Source organism: Anser cygnoides, chromosome Z (assembly GCF_040182565.1).
Source record: "Anser cygnoides isolate HZ-2024a breed goose chromosome Z, Taihu_goose_T2T_genome, whole genome shotgun sequence".
NCBI lineage: Eukaryota > Metazoa > Chordata > Aves > Anseriformes > Anatidae > Anser > Anser cygnoides.
In genome coordinates, this window is record NC_089912.1 from 41303839 (window position 1) to 41323413 (window position 19575).

The 19575-nt window shown below is 40.1% G+C and overlaps 1 protein-coding gene across 9 annotated transcripts in view; it reads left to right on the plus strand.

Annotated features, from left to right (window-relative positions):
- Nucleotides 1-8107: 8107 nt before the first annotated feature.
- FANCC (FA complementation group C) overlaps nt 8108-19575 on the plus strand; it is an 86098-nt gene continuing 74630 nt past the window's right edge. For 3 of the 9 annotated variants that reach the window (XM_066988972.1, XM_066988978.1, XM_066988977.1), the window contains exons 1-4: nt 10689-11188; nt 14303-14389; nt 16926-16996; nt 17089-17151. In XM_066988972.1, the coding sequence (XP_066845073.1) occupies nt 17149-17151 (3 nt within the window). In that variant the 5' untranslated portion in view covers nt 10689-11188; nt 14303-14389; nt 16926-16996; nt 17089-17148. Of the gene's footprint in view, nt 10518-10688; nt 11189-14302; nt 14390-16925; nt 16997-17088; nt 17152-18661; nt 18860-19575 lie in introns of those variants that run through there. The other 6 variants (XM_048080533.2, XM_048080534.2, XM_066988973.1 and 3 more) reach the window with 6 other exon arrangements.

Here is a 19575-nt window from a genome sequence, read left to right on the forward strand (position 1 = left end):
AGCTGGTATTCTGAATGATCATGTCTTTGTGCAAACACATTAGATAATGAGGAGAAGAAGATGGAGTCCTTACTTCTTGGCAAATGTATGTACATTGCAATGTTTTTGTTTGTTTGCTTGGGAGGCAAAAAACATCCCATGTCTGCTAAGAGATCTGAAATGATAATCATATAAACTGATCTGAAAAGTCAGAGTGCTCTGCTTCCATTCTTCATAATAAGTATAATTAAAAGTGTATGAAGACTGGAATGCTGAGAGGTGACTCAAGTAATTGGCTGGTTAATGTTACGAAGGTGTAAATTCTCCAGAAAAGCCCTCTGCATACCAACTGAAAATGCAATCCATGAAATAAATCCATCTGCCTACATTTGTTTTAACAGTAATACTGACCTTAGAGCAAGGTATTTCCGAAGGATTTTTAATGACCAGCTGGAGTTAATAGCCTTTGGCTGTACCTCAGGCTTTAAACGCTGCCCAGTCAGTCATTAATTCTTAGGAAATGCTCTGTTCCTTGATTGTTACTGCTTAACTGCAAGTCAACCTGGACTCTAAATAGCTGTTAGCAGAGAAAACATAATTATTGTTAAATGCACATAGTACCTTCCTTCACAAAATACTCCAAAGTATTTACAAGCTGAGGGTTCTGAAAAAAAAAAAAAAAAGTAAGCCAAGGTGATTTTTGTTGCTGGGAAAATAGCTTATTTTGTTAATAGACAGGACTAAGAAGATTCATTTTCGCAGTAAGTCTCTGAGAAATTAGACATCCTTAGGGTTGTCTGACTGCCAGCCACGGCTGATTCTGGCTATAGGCTAGAGAAGCATTACCTTCTTCTACCCCTGGCTTTTGGTTAAGAGGATCTGAATTTAATGGACATTTACCTATCCCCTGGGGAAATAAGTCAGAAGTCTTCAAACATCTCCCACCAGAGCTTCTACATGGAGAAAAAAAAAATATATATGCTCATGTAACTAGTAAGCAGTTAAGTCTTATGATATGGGTACTACATCTAAGGAAGCATAGCGTTACTTGCAATGTCTGTGTGCTGCAGGGGATTTAGGAGGGAACATCTCATTGCTGAACAGGCTGAGCTGGACCAAGTAAGTCTAATTTCTTCCCTGTCATCAGCAACATTAATGCAGAGACATTAATAACCAGAAGGATGAAGAGACAGACCCAGTGACCGATAAAGCAGAGGAATCAGGGGGCTGAAAGCCAGATTTTCTGGCTTGCTCTATGCCAGCAACGTGGTCAAAGACTCAGGCCATCATTTTCCACTCAACCACAAGCTTTAGTGAGGTGCTGAGAAATTTCACCCTGATGCTGGAAAGCCAGGTAGGCCTGCATTGGGTGTCATGCATATCATCTGCGCTCTCACGTGCGGGAATGGTGTGCCTGGTGTGAAGCACAGGACCAACTGCTTTGCCAGGCTACCAGCAAAGGCTGTACAGGTTTTGCTGGGCATGCAGCTGTGCTGTGCAGAAGAACAGAGTTTCTGGAGCCTGAAGCATACTCCTAAAGAGCCACCATTAGACCAGCCTCTTTTAAAATTGTAATACTGCAACAGTCCTAAACTTAATATGAGAAATGAGTTTTGGCACATGCAGGCTCAGGAATTTTATCATGTGAATATGAAGAAAAACTGATGATGAGCACAAAGCTGCCTGAGATATCACTTGTACATAACTTCAAACCCAGCTGACAGAAAAAATGGTGTTGTTCTTATGGACAATGTAGCACAGTTGCGATCTTTTCAATTATATCATTGTTTGTAACTGGCCTAGAATGACTTTTCTAGATCTTATATAGTTACAAGTTTCCTGAATATAGATTCTTCTATAATTCTAAGTTGTGTGCTGTTAAAGCTACCAAAATGACATTTTAAAACCTTTTCTTCAGTGCTCACAGACTTTCTTAAAAGAACATACTTCTTGTATTTTCTCCCTGCTGTTTCTTAGTTAGAATTAACTTATTACATGATAAATGCTTATCACACCATTTCCCAGTTACAGACCAGTTGTCGCATGCCTTTCCCATGCATGTTAGTGCATCGGCAAGACCCAGAGCATGATTTGATCATGCTCCATTTGTAATTTCTCTCAGGGGTACAGAGCAGCCCCCTCTGAAGAGCGTGCCTGGCGAAGCGTGACTCTCCCAGATGGCAGCGTCAGCTCAAGGGCTCCGCTGACAACAGAGGTGCCACATCCCACCGAGTTTTTGCTCCTCTCTGTTGCAGCCAGAGAAAAAATCCAGATGGGGGTCAAGCCCTTGGTCCTTTTGGCCACCTGCTCCCGTCAGCAGCTTGGCTTGCACCCCTGAAGCCTGGAGTGGATTTCTGGGAGGTGACGAGCAATGCTGCATCCCCTACATTCGTTTTGAATAGTGAGGAATTTGGAACCACTAACGACAGATGATGTCTCCTTAACTTAGTTACTTGTTTGCAGCCTTTCCTATGCTATAATGTACAGCTACATACTACCGCATTTAAAACATGTATCCTGTATGTTTCCAGTAACTATACTCACTGGAAACCGCCCGGCAGCCTTTTTTGCATCCTGGATGCCTCCCCCTGTAAGTTCCTACTGATAGTTTGAATTTTTTACTTTTAACTATGGCCTTGTGGCATTTAGTTAGCACATGAGAAAGCTGAAGGTTAATGTCTTCCTAGAAATCATAAAGCCAGTTAACGATGACTCTGAGGAACCAGGCTTCCTGGCTATCTTTCAGCTATCTTTTTGACTCTACAATAATGCTTGGAATGATTTTTTACATCACGTTCCTTAGCCCTTGTTCCTAGATTATCTTACAATGCCAGTATCACTATCCTCATTTAACAGATGGGGAAAAATTGCCACTTGGAGGAAGGAAGTAAATGTCTTTAGCCAGCCAGAAGACTCATTGTTCTTCCAGTGCGCTCTTCACAAAATTCATTGCCCAATAGATTTATTTTGAATATGGTTTTATTGCCCTATGGTATGCAAGGCACTGTGGCTTCAGTGAGAGAGGGTAACTTTTCTAGATAGGACAGAAATGGATGCTTAGGTCTTCAGCTTTTCGGTAAGGTCAGTCTGGATGGATTTTACTTTCAGGCATAGGTGGAGATCATGGGTGAAAAGATTACTACCTCTGTTCTCTTACAGTCAAATACCACCTATTTCTGGAGTTACTCCAAATCTAGTTGTCTCTTCAGTCAATTTGTACAATCTGAATACCTGAAGTAAGAGCCTTGTTAATGAGAAAGTAAGAGGACTTTTGATATTTAGGAAATAGAGAATAAATAGTATTTCTAAATGCTTACATTTTAGGATTGGTAATACTAATTATTTTTCCATTTTCATCTGTACAAACTAGCTGAGGAGAAAAGAAATTAGCATCGTGGATCAGGCCACCAGTATAGCAATCTAGGTTACCTGTCTGCAGTAGTAGCCCATGGGTAAGTAGCTCTGAGCTGTTATTCATGGGTGCAGAATTGCTTATGCTAGCATTATCGGTCACTGCAGGCTCTGCGGCTTACGCTAGCTCAGGTGCCGGTAGCTGAAAGGCTCCCTTGTACACCCCTGCCTTCACGGCTGGGCAGCCCGACACCAGAGAACAGAGGAGCACCTGGAGTATGGACATCTCACAGCTTAATATATTGGACTTCGTCCACAATATCTGTATTGAATGCTCTGCCCAGACTAGTGGATTTCTGATAAGAGCTTTGTGGGCAAGAATTATGGTTGCTTACACCTACCTTCAGGTCCCCATGAGCCCCATGTTGTACAGCCTAGTGGTGAGGGGATTCAGCTTGGTATCCTTATCTGATATCATGTTATTTCATGACAAAAAATTGTTTTACAAGATTAAATACAAAAGAGCTTCTAGCAACGCTGTAGATGTTCTTAGAGTTCATATATGCCCTATGGAATGAAAGTACACGACTGTAAGGCAATGCATAGTTAAATTCTAAGGCTGGGTTAAAGCTCTTGAGCAAGCTTCCAGGGTCACCACCAAGAGAAAATAAAGGGTGTGACATTGTGGGTGACGAGAGAAACAGGAAACAAGCAGCTATTTCCAAAATTCATAAAATTCTGTATGGAGCAACCAACTCTGTATTTTAATCCTGTGGTTATTTCATGAACAGCCTTACAAGATTTTTCTCTCTTACTTTGTGTTTTGTAATACTCTTAGATTTATTTTATATGTGATCTTAGCCTTAGTTCTTAATCTGAGTTCCCACTCAGATCTGGGATAATTCAACACAACTAATGTTGAATTTATTGATTTGTGATTTAGTGATACATATACTCAACTGTATCACAATACATTTTTTTTTCTGCCTTTGTTATTTTATTACATATTATGTATTTGTATACCCATCTTTCCTTTGTAGAGATATCTGAATCAATGACTTTAAACTGGGCTTTACAGGCCTGCATGAAGCTGTGTAAAGCCGTTTTAACTGTATGCATTATATGCATGTAAATTATTATCAGTTGTGAATCAGATTCACCATATTAGATTATAGAATATTTTAAAGTGATCCAATGTAAATACTCAGTTAAGGCGGCGAGGAAATTAAGGAAACAAAGGAACACTGTTTTAATGAGAGAATGATAGGAAACAAATTGATATTTTGTCTGGGATGTCATAAGGAAAGGACTAAATCTGAAGATAGACAAGGTTAAAGAAAGGTTAATACCAATAAAGGAAGAAGGATTGCTAAAACAACTGAGAGGAGATTTATGAAAGAGTGCATTCCAGAGATTTGCAACTATGAATATTGCAGGCAAAGGAGTGTGGATGACAAACTGTTTAAAGAAGCAGTGAAGGCACTGGAATATTGGAGTTATATTTCCTTTGGGAGGTCAAAGAAGCACCATATTGTAGTGTCCAATAAACTAAACGAAGGAATGAGAAATATGAGGTTTCAGTTAACATATAGAAAACATGGGGGCAAAGCAAGCAATCCACAAATTGCAGTTCTTGTTTTTTGGCCGCAGACCTGTATTGTTTCAACCTTGTTTTGACCAACAACACGATGAATGCAGTTCTACAGAGTTGCTATACTATTTTGGTAGTTACTTTAATACTCAGTAAATGAAAACCTTTTCCATTTTTAAAATAATCCCTGCTTGGGGACTGTTTTTGTGAGGCAGGGATCTGCTACGCTGAGGAAACACATAATTCCCAAAGTCATGAAGGTTAGGCTAGCGAACTGGCCTATCTGACTGTGAGCAAAGGATCACATACAACATTCAGCAAATGCTGAAAAATGCAGCACACGGAGGCAATTTACTAAACTGATTAGCTGATGACTGTATGAGAATGGGTTAAGCCTGAGAGATATATCTTCTTACTGTCTCTCCATCCAGTCTTCTTTTCCTGCATATTTTATTTTATTTTATTTTATTTTATTTTATTTTATTTTATTTATTTTATATTATATTTTATTTTTATTTTTATTTTTATTTTTATTTTTATTTTTATTTTTATTTTTATTTTTATTTTTATTTTTATTTTTATTTTTATTTTTATTTTTATTTTTATTTTTATTTTTATTTTATTTTTATTTTATTTTATTTTATTTTATTTTATTTTATTTTTTGCATTCCTTGCACTTTGGATTTCTTTGGTTTTTAATGGTGATTTTGGTGATTTTTGATGGAAAGACTTACAGATGAAAAGACAATTTGTTTTGCTGAATTTTTCGTTTAGCAGGGAAATATAGGGCAATATTTTGCTTTTATCTCAGTTAGTGATTTCTATCATGTTATGAAAATTTGAGGTGTACCTTTCACGTGAGTGAATTTTGCTTTTTGTTTTATTTCAAACTTCTTGTGTTTAACGGAATAAGAACTTACAAACTGTTTCCCTTGTAACGCTTTACAGCTCTGTGGGCTTGTCTGAAATTTTATTTTCAGGCAGAGCTCAGCTTTCTTGTGCATGCATTTAAATTGTGAAGAAAAAATAATTCATTGAAATGTAATTTCTTAATTTGATAATCTCATTTTTAATAATCAAGTTTGCAAAAGAAAAATATACTAAAGATTTTCAGTGGGTGAAGTTTTAGAGTTCACTGATGTACTTTTAATTATGCTGGTAACTTCATTTTCTAAGATTTAATGCTTCATAACTTGACACAAGTTTGAATAATGATGTAAGTCACGAGAGAATATAAAGTTTTGTAGCTGCATTTTGATTCTGAACAGGCAGTTTCCCACACCTCCAAATCTCTGTAAATTGGTTCAAGCATGATCTTTATCACATTTTGTTGATTTGTTATTTTGACTCCTGCTTGGTGGCGATAAAACTGGTGTTTCCCTTTTTACTATCTTAAATTTTGCTAAAACTTTTCAGGTTCTAGGATGTGTAAACACCTCGCCTGTATATTTTATGTACAGCAAGAAGGAATATAGTCACATACATGAAACTGAAGTTCTCACTGAAGTATTTCATATTGGTAACAGCTGTCACTGAGACAACAGGTCAAGGCTCAGTCATTAACTTTCCATTCTGCAGCAAGTATTTTATGCTCCTTCCGAATACGTCCCAGAAACATTTCGGCGTATCAACAGGGAATATCACAGAAATGAGTAAGCTCTCGGCTTCTATGCGCCGCACTTAGTTCCTGGGGACCAAACTTCGGAAATGGCTCAGTATTCATCAAGTGTTTGCCCTTTCCACAACAACAGCGGGATGTCATGGAAGATTTTTATGTCTTGCTGCTTTCTCGGTGTCTTGGGAATGACTGACTTCACTCATGTTTTTCTCTACAGCACCTGCTGAGAGTGCAGATAGGTACAGGGATAGGAATTATTCTCAGGATATGAATCCACGAGGAAGTTTATAAAGACAGAAACATAATCAATCACCAAGCTAAATACTTCAGCTTGGTGAAGCAATGTGCATATTGAAAATGCACATATTGAAAAGATATGCAATGAGACAAATTACGACAGTCTTGACAGTGTCAAGATTAGCTAAATGATCAATACATGGCATAATTTCCAAATTTTGTTCTTGTGAACATACGTTTTACACAAGACTGGGAAACAGCAAGGGCATCGCTTAAATAGATACTAAGAGAACTCCTAAGGCCCAGTTTAAGGAGCATAAAATACCATTGGCGTATTCAAGGCCAATTTTTCAGAACCTTGCAGAGGCTCCCCAGCTAAAGAGTTGATAGGGTTTGTGCTGTATGTGTATACGTCATGGCATGGAGCTAGGACAGGGGAGGGTCGGGCTGGGTGTTAGGGAAAGGTTCTGCACCCGGAGGGGGGTCGGGCACTGGGACAGGCTCTCCAGGGCCATGGTCATGGCACTGAGCCTGCCGGAGTTCAGGAAGCGTTTGGACAATGCTCTCAGAGATAAAGTCTGATTTTTGGAGGGTCCTGTGTGGAGGCAGGAGTTGGACTCGATGATCCTTTTGGGTCCCTTGCAACTCAGGTTATTCTATGATTCTAAACATAGATAGGCATTTAAAACAATTATGTGTATGTGTGTTACACACTGTGGTCTTCTCTGGAAGGAAAGGACGCCTTTTGACTGTTTTTGACACTATGCTTGCCAGGCTAATACTCAGGCAGGTCCAGGTCAGTCCATAACGGACAACAATACATATTCAGTGGATATGCTAACTCCTTGTTGTCTTGTTCAAAACAACCATTTTGAACTAAACGTGGTCTTACCTGAAGATACTTAGCATGTTTACTTCAGGTACGGTGCCTGAGGGCATTTTGCTTGGTACTGTGACTTCCCATAGGCAGAAGCTCTTCCAGTCCTTCCAGCAGCACATATTCTTTAGCTCATGACCATAATGTGTACGAAACATATTGTATACACACTGATGCACACTGATAAATTATACTTACCACACACCTTCTGAGTGTCTCACCTGCAGTGTGTCCCATTAATCTATCACCCCCAGTATTTATTCTAACATTCCAAGCCTCTGAGCAGCTTCAAACAGCTGTGGGGCTTTTTGTTTTGTTTTGTTTTGTTTTGTTTTGTTTTCCAACACCTGTCAAAGATGTATTTCTTTCTTGTCTCCCAACAGGGGATTCTTTCCTACCAAATTAATACCGGCCAAAAGACAAATGGTGACATTTTGCCCTTAACCGAAGTGTGGTATCTGCTCTATCTCATCAAAGTGCTCAGCTTAATGAGGGGCTTTTGCAATGTACCCGAGGAAAGACAAGATTGCTGCGGCTGTATAGGAGCAGCCAGCAGCTCTCCCGTGTTTGGAATATCCTTCCCTTCCTGTTCAGATCTTGAAGTCATGGCATTTTTATTTCTAGCAGTACTATTTCTGGTGACTTTTATCAGTTTCATATAATTTCTGGAAGTTTCAAAGATTTACTCTTAGTAATTCCCTCTTCGAAACTAGATGGCTGGGTTAGCTGTATGCTTAGTACTGCCTGCTATTAAAGGACAAGGCTATGAGAAATGGTCCTAATAATATTTTTAAACATTCAGATGTTTTGCACATATTAAAGGTAGGATAGTGGCAAGCTGCACACAGAATGTCTGAAGTAACATAACATTTGTCTTGGCATTCACTTGATTTGTACTACCTAATTCATTATTCAAATCAATGCCAATTATTTTTTGAGTATTTAAAATAAGGGTCATTTGAAGGTAAGTGCCAAGTATTCTTTCCACCTATTGGAATTTATGCATATAAGTCATTTGCTTTCATCTTTGCTATGATATTTACTCCTATTTTTATACATATGTTATACCGCTGCCTGTAACTTCTTAGCGCCTTTTTTTTTCTGCCCTTTTTTTTTTTTAAATCATGGATTTATTTTTAGCAGCTTCTGGTATATTACAATGATTTTTGGCCATATGTTTGGGTGTGCATGAGAACGGGTATGAGGATTCTTGCATAGAAAAGAGAAAATTGGCTCTGTTGGTGGTATAAGTATCAAGCTGATTAACTAAGGCAGCTTTTTGCTACTCTGTGACTACAGGATAGAAATAGACTTTGGACAGCTATGGAACGTACCCAGTCAGAACCATGAAAAATCGAACTTTTTGCAGTCAAGTTTATTTCACTGCACCAGAACAGTTACACGTTTCAGCAATGAAATAATTAATAATCTTGACATCTAAGGAAGTGTTAACACAATTGATGGTAGAAAACAAATATAAATTCTCCCGTGTTTTCACTTGACAAGAAAGGGAAGGAGCAGAATGATTGAAGACTTGCATGAGTTATGAACTGGACTCACAGTGTGAATATGGGCGTCACACCCAAAGCTCCGAGCTGTGCTGTGCAGATGTGCTGGATGTGTGGGAAACATCCCAGCCAGTTTGTCTTGGTGGATTGCCTGACGAGCAATTGCTGTTTCCCAAAAAAGTACTTTGGAACTTCCACAGCCGAGCCTTTTAATTCATCAGGTGTTGGTGATTCGATAAGACAAAATGAAAAGAAAGTAACGTAGGACTCATGGAGATATTACTGCACAGGGTAGGCTGAATTTGCCTTTGTACGGAACGGGGTTGTGTCTCATTTTACAGAAAGTTGAAAGCACTGGTGATTGGAAAAGATGACACACTGCACAAAATTTGAACAGAAGACTATGAAAGCTGAATGAGATTAAGGACATCAGCTAAAATGGGTGAAAACTGCAAAGAGAAAAACAACTTAGCAGCAGTGGTCCTGTATTTATGCAGGACAAATCCTCTTGAATATCTAATACGAATTAGCCTGTAAATTCAGACTAGTGATGTTGGTAGGGAAAGGAAAAAGAAAAGAAAAAAAAAAAGGGAGAAAGACTGTAGCTGTTTCTCACCAGCTCTTCATCTCAAGTGTTGAATCTGGAGGTTAAAATGGTCAGGAGTGGAAAAAGTGCAAGGATGAAGACGAGCTGGTGAGAGGAAGAATGGCGAGAAGGTGAATAAAAGTCAGTGTGGAAGTGGGACGGGGCGATGAACAAAACTGCTCTAAATAGCCGAACCGTATAGTGCTGTTATTTTCAGCAGGATTTCCTTCAGGAACAGACGGAGAGGTTAAATGACAAAACGTGGGTGTTTGCAGCTTATTTACTACTCGGACACTTTTTAACAAGTTGAGGGCAAGTTTAGGAGTGTGTATTTCTCGTTTTACCACCAGAACAAATTCCAGCCACAGAAATCTTACTTTTTCTTCACATTTGAAGTTTATTCAACCCAAAGTTCCTCACCCTACTGTACTTCTGTACCCACGCTACTTGCTTGTGGAAAACAACCCCAGGGGCGTGGAAAACCGTTTTCCCGTCACGGAGCCAAGCGCCCCGCCACTGTCACCCCCCGTCGGGGCCGCGCACACAGGCCGCATGCCCGCGTCCCCCCTCCCGCCCCCGTTCACGTATCCGGCTCTGGGGACGGGCCGGGCGCCCGGCCTCCCGCCAGTAACCGTTAACGGCCGCCCAACGGCTCCCGCGCACGCGCACGGCGCTGTCAGTGTGTGTGTATGAGGGGGAGGGAGGGGGCGGGGCCACCGCCGGCGGAGCGCGCGAAAATTCCAAACCGGCGGCGCGAGCCGGGCCGCGCGGTAAGGCGCGGGGAGGGGGCGGGGCCGCGGCGGGCACGGGGTGGGGGGCGGCGGGGGTCGGGGGAAGCGCGCATGCGCGATCGTGGGTGGGGGGGGGCAGGGGAAGGGGGAGCAGGGGTCCCCCTGAGGGAGGGGAGATGGGCTCTGCGGGGGGGGGGGGGGGGTCACGTCATGTCGCGTCACGTTACGTCATGTCGCGGCACATCACGTCATGTCGTGTCGCGTTACGTCACGTCGTGGGGCGCTGCCCTTGGTCCCGTCTGTGCCGTGTGTGGGCACTGCGTGGCTCCAGCGGCAGGCCTTCAAAAGCCAGGAGAGTCTGGGCAATTTGGATTTTTTTTTCCTAGTTTGCGATTATAATAAAGATTCGAAGCCTTTTTAAAGTCGAAAATCCTTTTTTCCTATTACAAAAAAAACCTCTTCAGACTGCCGCCACAAAACCAAACATCGCCCAGTCTCCTTTCCCCCTTACGGTGGTTGTGAGGTGCGTCACCTCTGCTTGCGTTCCTGTCCCCTTTGTCCAAGCTCGAAAAATTGCCCCGCAGAACTCATCCTTCTGTTTCCCAGCGGGATTCGAGATAGCGATCAGATCGTATCGTGAGCTGCTGACAGGCCTGCGAACACCCTCTGCCTGTTGAACCCTGGCGCGGCTGGAAAGCCTTCCCGGCCGGGTATGTTTTCCCCCCCCGACGCACGACCCTCCGCCCCGTGCCTCTGTTCGTTCGCTGCCGCCCTCCCTCGGAAGGAAGCAGGCCCGCCGAGCCTTTGTGCGGGTTGTCCTCTAGCGGCTGGCGTGCAGGGGCAGCGCAGGCTCTGCTGCTGGGCTTGCCCCCCGCTGGGGGCTTGTCTTTCGAGAATAAGGCAGTGGGAGAGTATGAGTCGGGAACTGATACTGGAGGTTATCTTTTTGCTTGCAGGCACGGATCGAGTTTTGATAATCATTTCTGAGGGCATGAGGTCTACGTGATTCTGCACCATCCTGCCTTTGGCAACTAAGAATTGAACTTGTTGACCAGTTTTAACCAAGTTTGAAAGCAGCACGGAAGTCTTGAAAGCAATTCTATTCCCATATATTTTCTAGAGATTGGATGCAGGGTGAAACAGAGAGACTGAGATGGGTACAACTCTGTTGTTCCATATTTTGTTTACCACTAGCCCTCACATGCGAATGGATGGGCCAGCTGGATCCAGCGCATGTCAAGTCAACCGTAGGATACTGCCGTTGCTGGGTCAAAGTGCCAGAGGGGACACCATGTGTTAGGTTTTTTGAAGGTGATTAACATCACCTTCCAGAAAGGATACCCTCTTAGAAAGTACTAGACACAGTTACTCTCCTGTTAATGGGGCGGCTTTGTACACTGTGTACTCTAAAACCATCTCTTAAATCTCTTTTGTTTCTTTGCCTCTAAGATGCGTGTTTCCGTATACTGACCTAGAGTTGCAAAGGTGTTGTTTTTGACAAAGATGTCTTCTAAAAGATGGGTGAAGGATCTTGTGGTGGGTGAAACAATTGTTTCCTGAAACAATCGGTCAGAAATTGTTACAGTCCTTTCATAGAGACTCAATACATGTCCTCTAAAACATAGGGCTGATTTGGATGTTTACAGGAAAATTCATATATTGTGTGAGCAGGAAAATTCATATATTGTGTGAGACTAATCCCAAATAAAAATATTCAGCCTTCATTTTATCAGACTTTTTTGGTATGAGTACAATATGTTTCATACCAACCTGATCTGAAAAATGGGTAGAAGTATGCCAGGCCATAAAAATCTTATTGCATGTATAAATGGTACAGCACCTGTTATAACTCATGTAAAATCTCTAATTAAACAATATAACTTTCACTAAATTGGTTATTCCCATCTCTGTTTTTCTGGTAAATGTTATAAATTGCTGCTGTTAATGTTGCTAAATTGAATACAATGGTAACATTCATTAAAAATCTTTTCTTCTTATTATTTTCTTTTATGTAACTTTGGAATAAAAAAAAATCCTTTCTGTACTGAAATTTGGTGGCACATCCCACCAATTGCTGAGAGCATTTTAGGACCAAATATTGAATCCATTTTTACATTATAGGAATGTAGAATATGTTAAATATTTTCTCTTTAGTGAGAGCCAATAACTTCATGGGTATTGCAAAAGTATTTAAAAATCAGTAAGACTAGTTGTGCATCGTTGGGACTTTTACTTAAGCATTTTACTATAGGAATATGATTTTAGATGGCTATGACAAAACGGTATATGATGGTCATGATTTCTGTCCCTTGTACAAAAATACACAGTATTATATTAATCATAAATGGAGGAATCTATATTAATTTAACACTTATAGTTTAAACCTTTTGAACTCAAGAATTTCTGAGTTACAGCGTCTTTAACACTGTAATGGTAAGAGCTGAAGAGTTGTTACCATTACTCTACCTGTAATGGTAAAGGATGGACTGATGTCAGACTTTACCTCTTTGCAAGAGGTTTCTGCTGGTTTTTTGAACTGTTGGCCTTGCATATGGATGTAGTAATTTCTGTGTACATGGGTTTTTTTTGGTTTTTTTTTTTTTTGATGTGTTTTTAACTTTGAATAGAAATTCTGCAGGTAAGAAAAGCCTTGAGTTATATTTGCATAAACTTGTTAGTCACTTAATTGTACAGATATTATTGGACACAATCTAAAGACATCTGACTTGCTGAAATGTAACTTGTACAGCATCAGTTATGGTAATCTGGAGAGATAAAGTCCACCAGGCTACAGCAGCACAAGAAATTTTGTGAATCTTTGAGAGCAGTAAGTTCTCTTAACTCGCAAATAGATCAAAATGGATGCTCTCAGATGTGTAATTATAGTTTGATTAAAAAAAAAAAAAAAGAGTAAGAAAGTAATATTTAAGTCTCAGATCAATACTAATCAGGTTCCTGAAGTAGAACAAGCCTTGGGGAATGAAATTACTTCTTTAGTGTCATATGTGAAATGTGTCAGAAATGGGAATCAGACTTCTAGGCATCCGAATCCTGGAGCCAAACTGCAGGGTTGTCCTTCCTCCCTCCCTGCTAGCAGATTCACTAGACATGTTTATTTTATAAATCTAGATTAACTATGTGACAGTACTGAAATATTCCAAGCAGTTACTGTAGTAGAAGTATTGTAACATACAACTTAATTGGTATACATGAGTGTCCAAGCAGAATAGCTCAAGAAAAAGGTGTACCACTACCTAATGCTTTTTTCCTATGTTCTACATCAAAAATTCTCATCAGCTGACACAAATTGATAAGGAGCTCCCTTCCCATATAACACCTGACCTATATGGCTTTAATTTCACCCCAAGGGTGGCATTGTTAGATTGTGAGTTTTTCATGAATAGGTGGGACGAAAATCTTACTGGCAAGTCACAGGGACCTACTATTAGCACATTAACAAATACACAGGCACAGAATATGCAGGAATAATTGACTGAGAATCCCTCAAATCAGTGCCTCAAATATCAGTGCTGTGTCTCCAGTCTAACTGCTCACGGTTGTTGCTGTGGTACAAGTTTGACTGAGTCACGGAAAGCCTTTGCTCTAGATGTTTCTGAGGAAACTTATCTCTTCTTATTTGCAAAGAATGAATGGGCTGATTTAATGCCTGTGAATAGCATGAAACCTTGTCAATGGACTCAAGGGACAAATGTCTGTGGGAGTGTGTTAAAATAATGTACAACAAAAAGGTGTAAATGTTGATGTGGATGTCATGAAGTTATTTTTTTATTCTACTGAAGAATACATTTTTCTTTTTCTGTCAGGTATACTTAGTGCCATAAAGACATCTTTCTTCAGGTTTTATTCCGTGGCTATTTCAGGGAGAAGGGAGAGAAGTGTCAGAATTTTTGGTGAGTTTTTCTTTTGCCAAAGGGAAACACATTCTTTCATTTGCAGACTTGCTTATACTGTGTATGAACTATGTGAATGCTTTTCACAGAATTTCAGTATTCTCAACCGATGTTGGAATAAATTTGTATCACTTTTATTTAACACTTACTGCACTGTCATTAGAGGGCATATAAAAAAAAGTATGTATAGTAAAGCCTGGATAGAAAATGTTTTATGTGTTTGTTGTGTGATCATTTACTTTTTGGTGGAATGTTGCCCTTCACCACTGTTTTCTGTTTGTGCCTCTCATTTCCTCACATTTAGGATGTTTATCTAAAAGTACTTTAATTCTGTAGAGCTGGAGAATTAAAATGAAAAGTACATGCTTTATTACTAGGGTAAATATTAGAGGTTCCTTTTCTTTAAAAAAAAAAAAGTTTCTAGAAATTTTGGAGAAAAAGAATTCACTTAGCATAACCAAGACAATTCTATACTCTCTATGAATAACGCTGTATGTCAGTACCATAAGCAGTATTTCAACTGATTTTTAGATACTTGTGCTGAAAAGTATGGGCCTTGTATCTTCTTTTCTTATAGTTGTGTAACTCAGGGTTAAAACTTGGAATTCAGCAAAGTTGCATGGCTACTAAAGAAGAAGCATAATTGTTGGGGATATGAAGCCCTTAGTGTTAACTTACAATTTAATTAAAAAAAGACTAGTCATTCTTCATGATATCTAGATAGATTGTACCCCCCTTCCTTTTTTTATTTTTATTTTTATTTTTTAATGATGAAACGAACATGAATATTTTGGGAGCATGCTTCCAGTTTGCAGGATCTTCTGTGTAGTCCAATTGCAGGCAGATTTTTTTCTGGCAGGAACTTTTTTAGGCTTTATTTCCCTAGTAATTGTACGCACAGGTGGAAATGAATGCTGTTCCTTGATATACTAGTGTGAAGGAATATACTTTTTTCTGTTACCTTGTGGATCATGCATAACTCTTCAGAATCACAGAAGAGGGGACTAATATTCTATCTTGCTGCTTGCAATTTAGTTTATGTTCTCATCTACTTATGCTTTGAAAGTAGGGAATTAATGCATTTTTGGTAATGGCAAAACTTGAGTGAAAGTTATAAAAAGCAAAAAAAAAAACAAAACAAAAAAAACTCCCACAAACCAATGAACCAACCAAAAAAACAAACAACAACAAAAAAAACAATTACTGTATATGCAGCTGTCCCCATGCTGGTATAGTAACTATGGAAAGAGACAAATGCTTCATGCATATTTCAGGGTGCAACTTTGAATTCATCTCTAGTTAAAGGTTTTTGCAAAGGAACTAATATACAGAGCAAGTAATTTCTCTGTATTCCACTCAAGCAATATACAAATAAAAGTTAATTGCAGAGGAGGTTCAATAATGGGGAAGTTTGGATGGTTGGTTTTGTTTATGATTTGTCTGTTTATGTTCAGATCAGATTTTTTTTTTTTTTCCTGAAGATGTTCCATAGCGAAGGGGGTGACGAAAGCCTTTTAGGCATCTGAGTTTATACTAGAAATGTGTCACTGTGAATATAAGCTGCAGGAGACAGTGGTAACCAGGTGTAAAAGTTTAGCTGAGAAAATACAATTTGTATTTGGCACAAAAATGACTCTGTGTCTAGATAGTCATAGTTCGTTCACACCTTTGCATTGACTTATATAATGCCACGTGAGAGGATGGTGTTTGCCAGAAGAGGGTAATGAAAACTTTAGACAAAGTTCATAAGAGATAGACCATGAGTGGTGCATTGGCTGGCGGATTGGGTTTAGAAGTGATAAAAGTGTTAAATTTCATCTTACAAGAACTTGCCATTATTGCCAATAGTGGTCTAACTTAGCTGATGTTGCCAACACAGTGAGAGCCCTTATGATGTGGGTAATCCTACCAGTGTTATGAATGTACCAAATTTAGGCCCCATTGACACTAGTAAAAATTTGGCTGCTGACGTAAACAGGATGAAAATTTCTTTCCTTATCATGTAGCCTGCCAAAGAAGGTAAAATTTATACAGTGTTTAGGATACTGATATCAGAGGCCCGTGTACAATTGATTTGTGGTATTACTAGCCGTAGTGAAGATAAACTGGTGTTAGCAGTGATTGGGCTTTTTGCAAAGTGGTGTGAAAACAGATTACTTCTATGTTCACAGATATTCTTCAGGAGCAGTCCTACCTCCTGCAGTTCACAGGCAGAACCAGACCTTCTGCCTCTTTCCAGAACTGCATTTATTCTTTGTTTGCATAGTCTTCTGAGCCGTGGTTTTCTTTGTGTGGCCTTAATTGCAGCTGTTGCCAAATAAATCAGCCGAGAAAGAACTGGGCTGATTGAAAAGGCTCTGTCCAGCAAAATAAATCTGAGAATATTTTAACGTTCAACTTTATTAGACCTATCCCCCCAAACTGTTTATCCCTTCAGCATTAGGAAAGATTGTACCAACCAGTGTTAGCAAAATAATCTCAGGAGGCTTGCTGTTTAGATTGTGCAAGACGAGATATGTAACTTTTTGCCTTGCAGGGGAAATACCTTGAAAGACAATGATCCAGCCCACCTTCCCAGTCCACCACTGTTTCTAGAATGTCGTCAAGGTGTGTACTTGTTTGTGCTTCTGTCCACCATACCCAGCATGTAGTTTCTAGCCTCTGCTGTGCTTTGTCATATTGTTGCCTTTCTGTGATAGATCGCTGTGGACTGATGAGAGATTGCCAATTCAGATATGGGAGAACAAGCAAGTAGTTAAATGGTGAGCTAGAAGTCCCCTGTTTCTTTCAAGTCTGGCTTCTGTTTTGGAGGGCCACGCTGATCTGCTTAACATCAGTATGCACCAGTCAAATCTGGGATTTGCTTTATTGCCTCGAAACAAATTTCCAGTTTGTACACTCAGCCGGTTCCCCGGTATGCACAGCTTTATGTGGGCCTTGCTGGATTTTGATCTGGCTAGTCCTGATGCTGGAATTCTTTTATATTAGCACCTCGTATTGTTGAGGACTTTGCTGGATTGCATAAGAGCTTTCTGTCAGAGATATAAAAGTGCTTTACCTCATTGTCTGTTTTCTCCTGTTAAATTTAACTTTTTCTTTCAAATACATGTTGTGTTGGACTCTTAATAATGTAGTTGGCTGGTTTTGTGCAGGAGAGGCTTCCATTGTCTTGTGATCAGACTTTCTATTCATGCTGTGCCTGAAGACATAGTAATCTGTTTTGTGGGCTGGTAATTACATCTCTTGTATATGGAAATAATAATTAATTGTCTTGTTTTCCTGTTAAGATTCATTATGGAAAGGTAACGAATAACATCTGTAAAATTCAGCGATATCACTCCAAAACGTCTTTCACATCTTTTACTGTTCCCTTGGGCAAAAGATAAGAGTTAGATGGATGTGCTGGGATATTATTTCTGCCTTTTGCATTAGAGAAAGTTTTATTCTTAGGCTCTTCAGATGGGGAGGGTCAGAAGAAGGGACTACTGCTGCAAGAGAAGCCTGCCATTAGGACCAGAAAGTTTTTAAATTATTTTTTGTGTGAAGTGGTTGCTGTTAACAAGAAAGGCTCATAAATGATATTTATTGGTTATGAAGCTTATAGCCCGATGAATATGAAGGAGAAGCCTTTATTATGGTCATATAGCTCTTACGCAGGGCAGGAAGAGGGGGAGGTGTAACGTTTTCAGAGTGCTGTAGAAATGGAAATCTTTTTATGAATCCCAGCAATGCATTACGTGCTTCCCCATGATGTCAGATCTTTTGCAGTCCAGCAGGGCAACATAACACAACTGCAAATACCATTTTGCTCTTCTTAATGTTGTTCAGAGTAAACCTGTGTAGGAGGTTGCATACATTTGTTGTCCACAGAAGTGATCCTGTCAGTATCCACAGCCCCTTAAAGATGAAAACTGGGCTCTTTTTCCAATGAGACCTGACAATGAATTCAGAAGGCAGATATGACAACTGTTAAAATACCAATACTAAATATCAGAGTAAGTAGAGAAAACAAACACAGAGATGTGGAATACTAATTACTTTCTCTAAGAGAATTACCAGTCTAAAAGATGAATGATTTTAGCACGCTTTACATCTGCTTGACAACTATTTACATTACCAGATTTTGCATTTTACTTAGTCAATGTTGGTTCCTTTCTTTTGGCAAAACTCTTTGTTGGTTTTGTTCCCAGAGGGAGATATATTTGAATGCAATTTGTTTTAATTTGGAAAGTCTGTATAAAGACAAGTTGTTTTCTATAACAGTGGTTTGTTCTTTCTGTAAGATAGCTGTGGATGTGGGCACAGAGGAATAGGCAAACTTGCTGTTATCTATCCATTTATTTGTTTGTTTGTTTGTTTTCTTCACAAGCTGGGGTTGCTGGTGGGTATGATTTCAGAGAGGAGATGGAGTAATGGAAGGTGAAGTGTTCTTTTGGGGTGTGGAAGTACTTGTCACCAGTTCAAGGAAAGGTACGCCGATGAGAGCTTTATACATTGAATAGAAATTTTCATCAGAGTTACTTGGAAACCTTGATGCTATGACATAAGACAATATTATACCTTAATGTTATCTCAAAGATCCTTCTACTTGAAATATTTTTTTTTTATTTAAAAATAATAGCCGAATGTACAAGTAAGAAAACTAAGTAACAAAATTTAGTAGCACTTCTTGGCAGGCTGGTGCAGCCTCACCTTGAGTAGTCTGTGCGGTTTTGGGCGCCACAGTATAAGAAAGATATAACGCTGTTAGAGAGCGTCCAAAGGAGGGCAACAAAGATGGTGAAGGGTCTAGAGGGGAAGACGTATGAGGAGCAGCTGAGGTGCCTTGGTTTGCTCAGCCCCGAGCAGAGCAGGCTGAGGGGAGGCCTCATGGCGGCCTGCAGCTCCCTCACGAGGGGAGCGGAGGGGCAGGCGCTGAGCTCTGCTCTCTGGGGACAGCGACAGGACCCGAGGGAACGGCATGGAGCTGGGACAGGGGAGGGTCAGGCTGGGTGTTAGGGAAAGGTTCTGCACCCAGAGGGTGGCCAGGCACTGGGACAGGCTCCCCAGGGCAGTGGTCACGGCAGCGAGCCTGCCGGAGTTCAAGAAGTGTTCGGACAATGCTCTCAGACACAGGGTCTGGTTTTTATTTATTTATTTTTTTTATTTTGGAGGGACCTCTGAGGACACAGGAGCTGGACTCAATG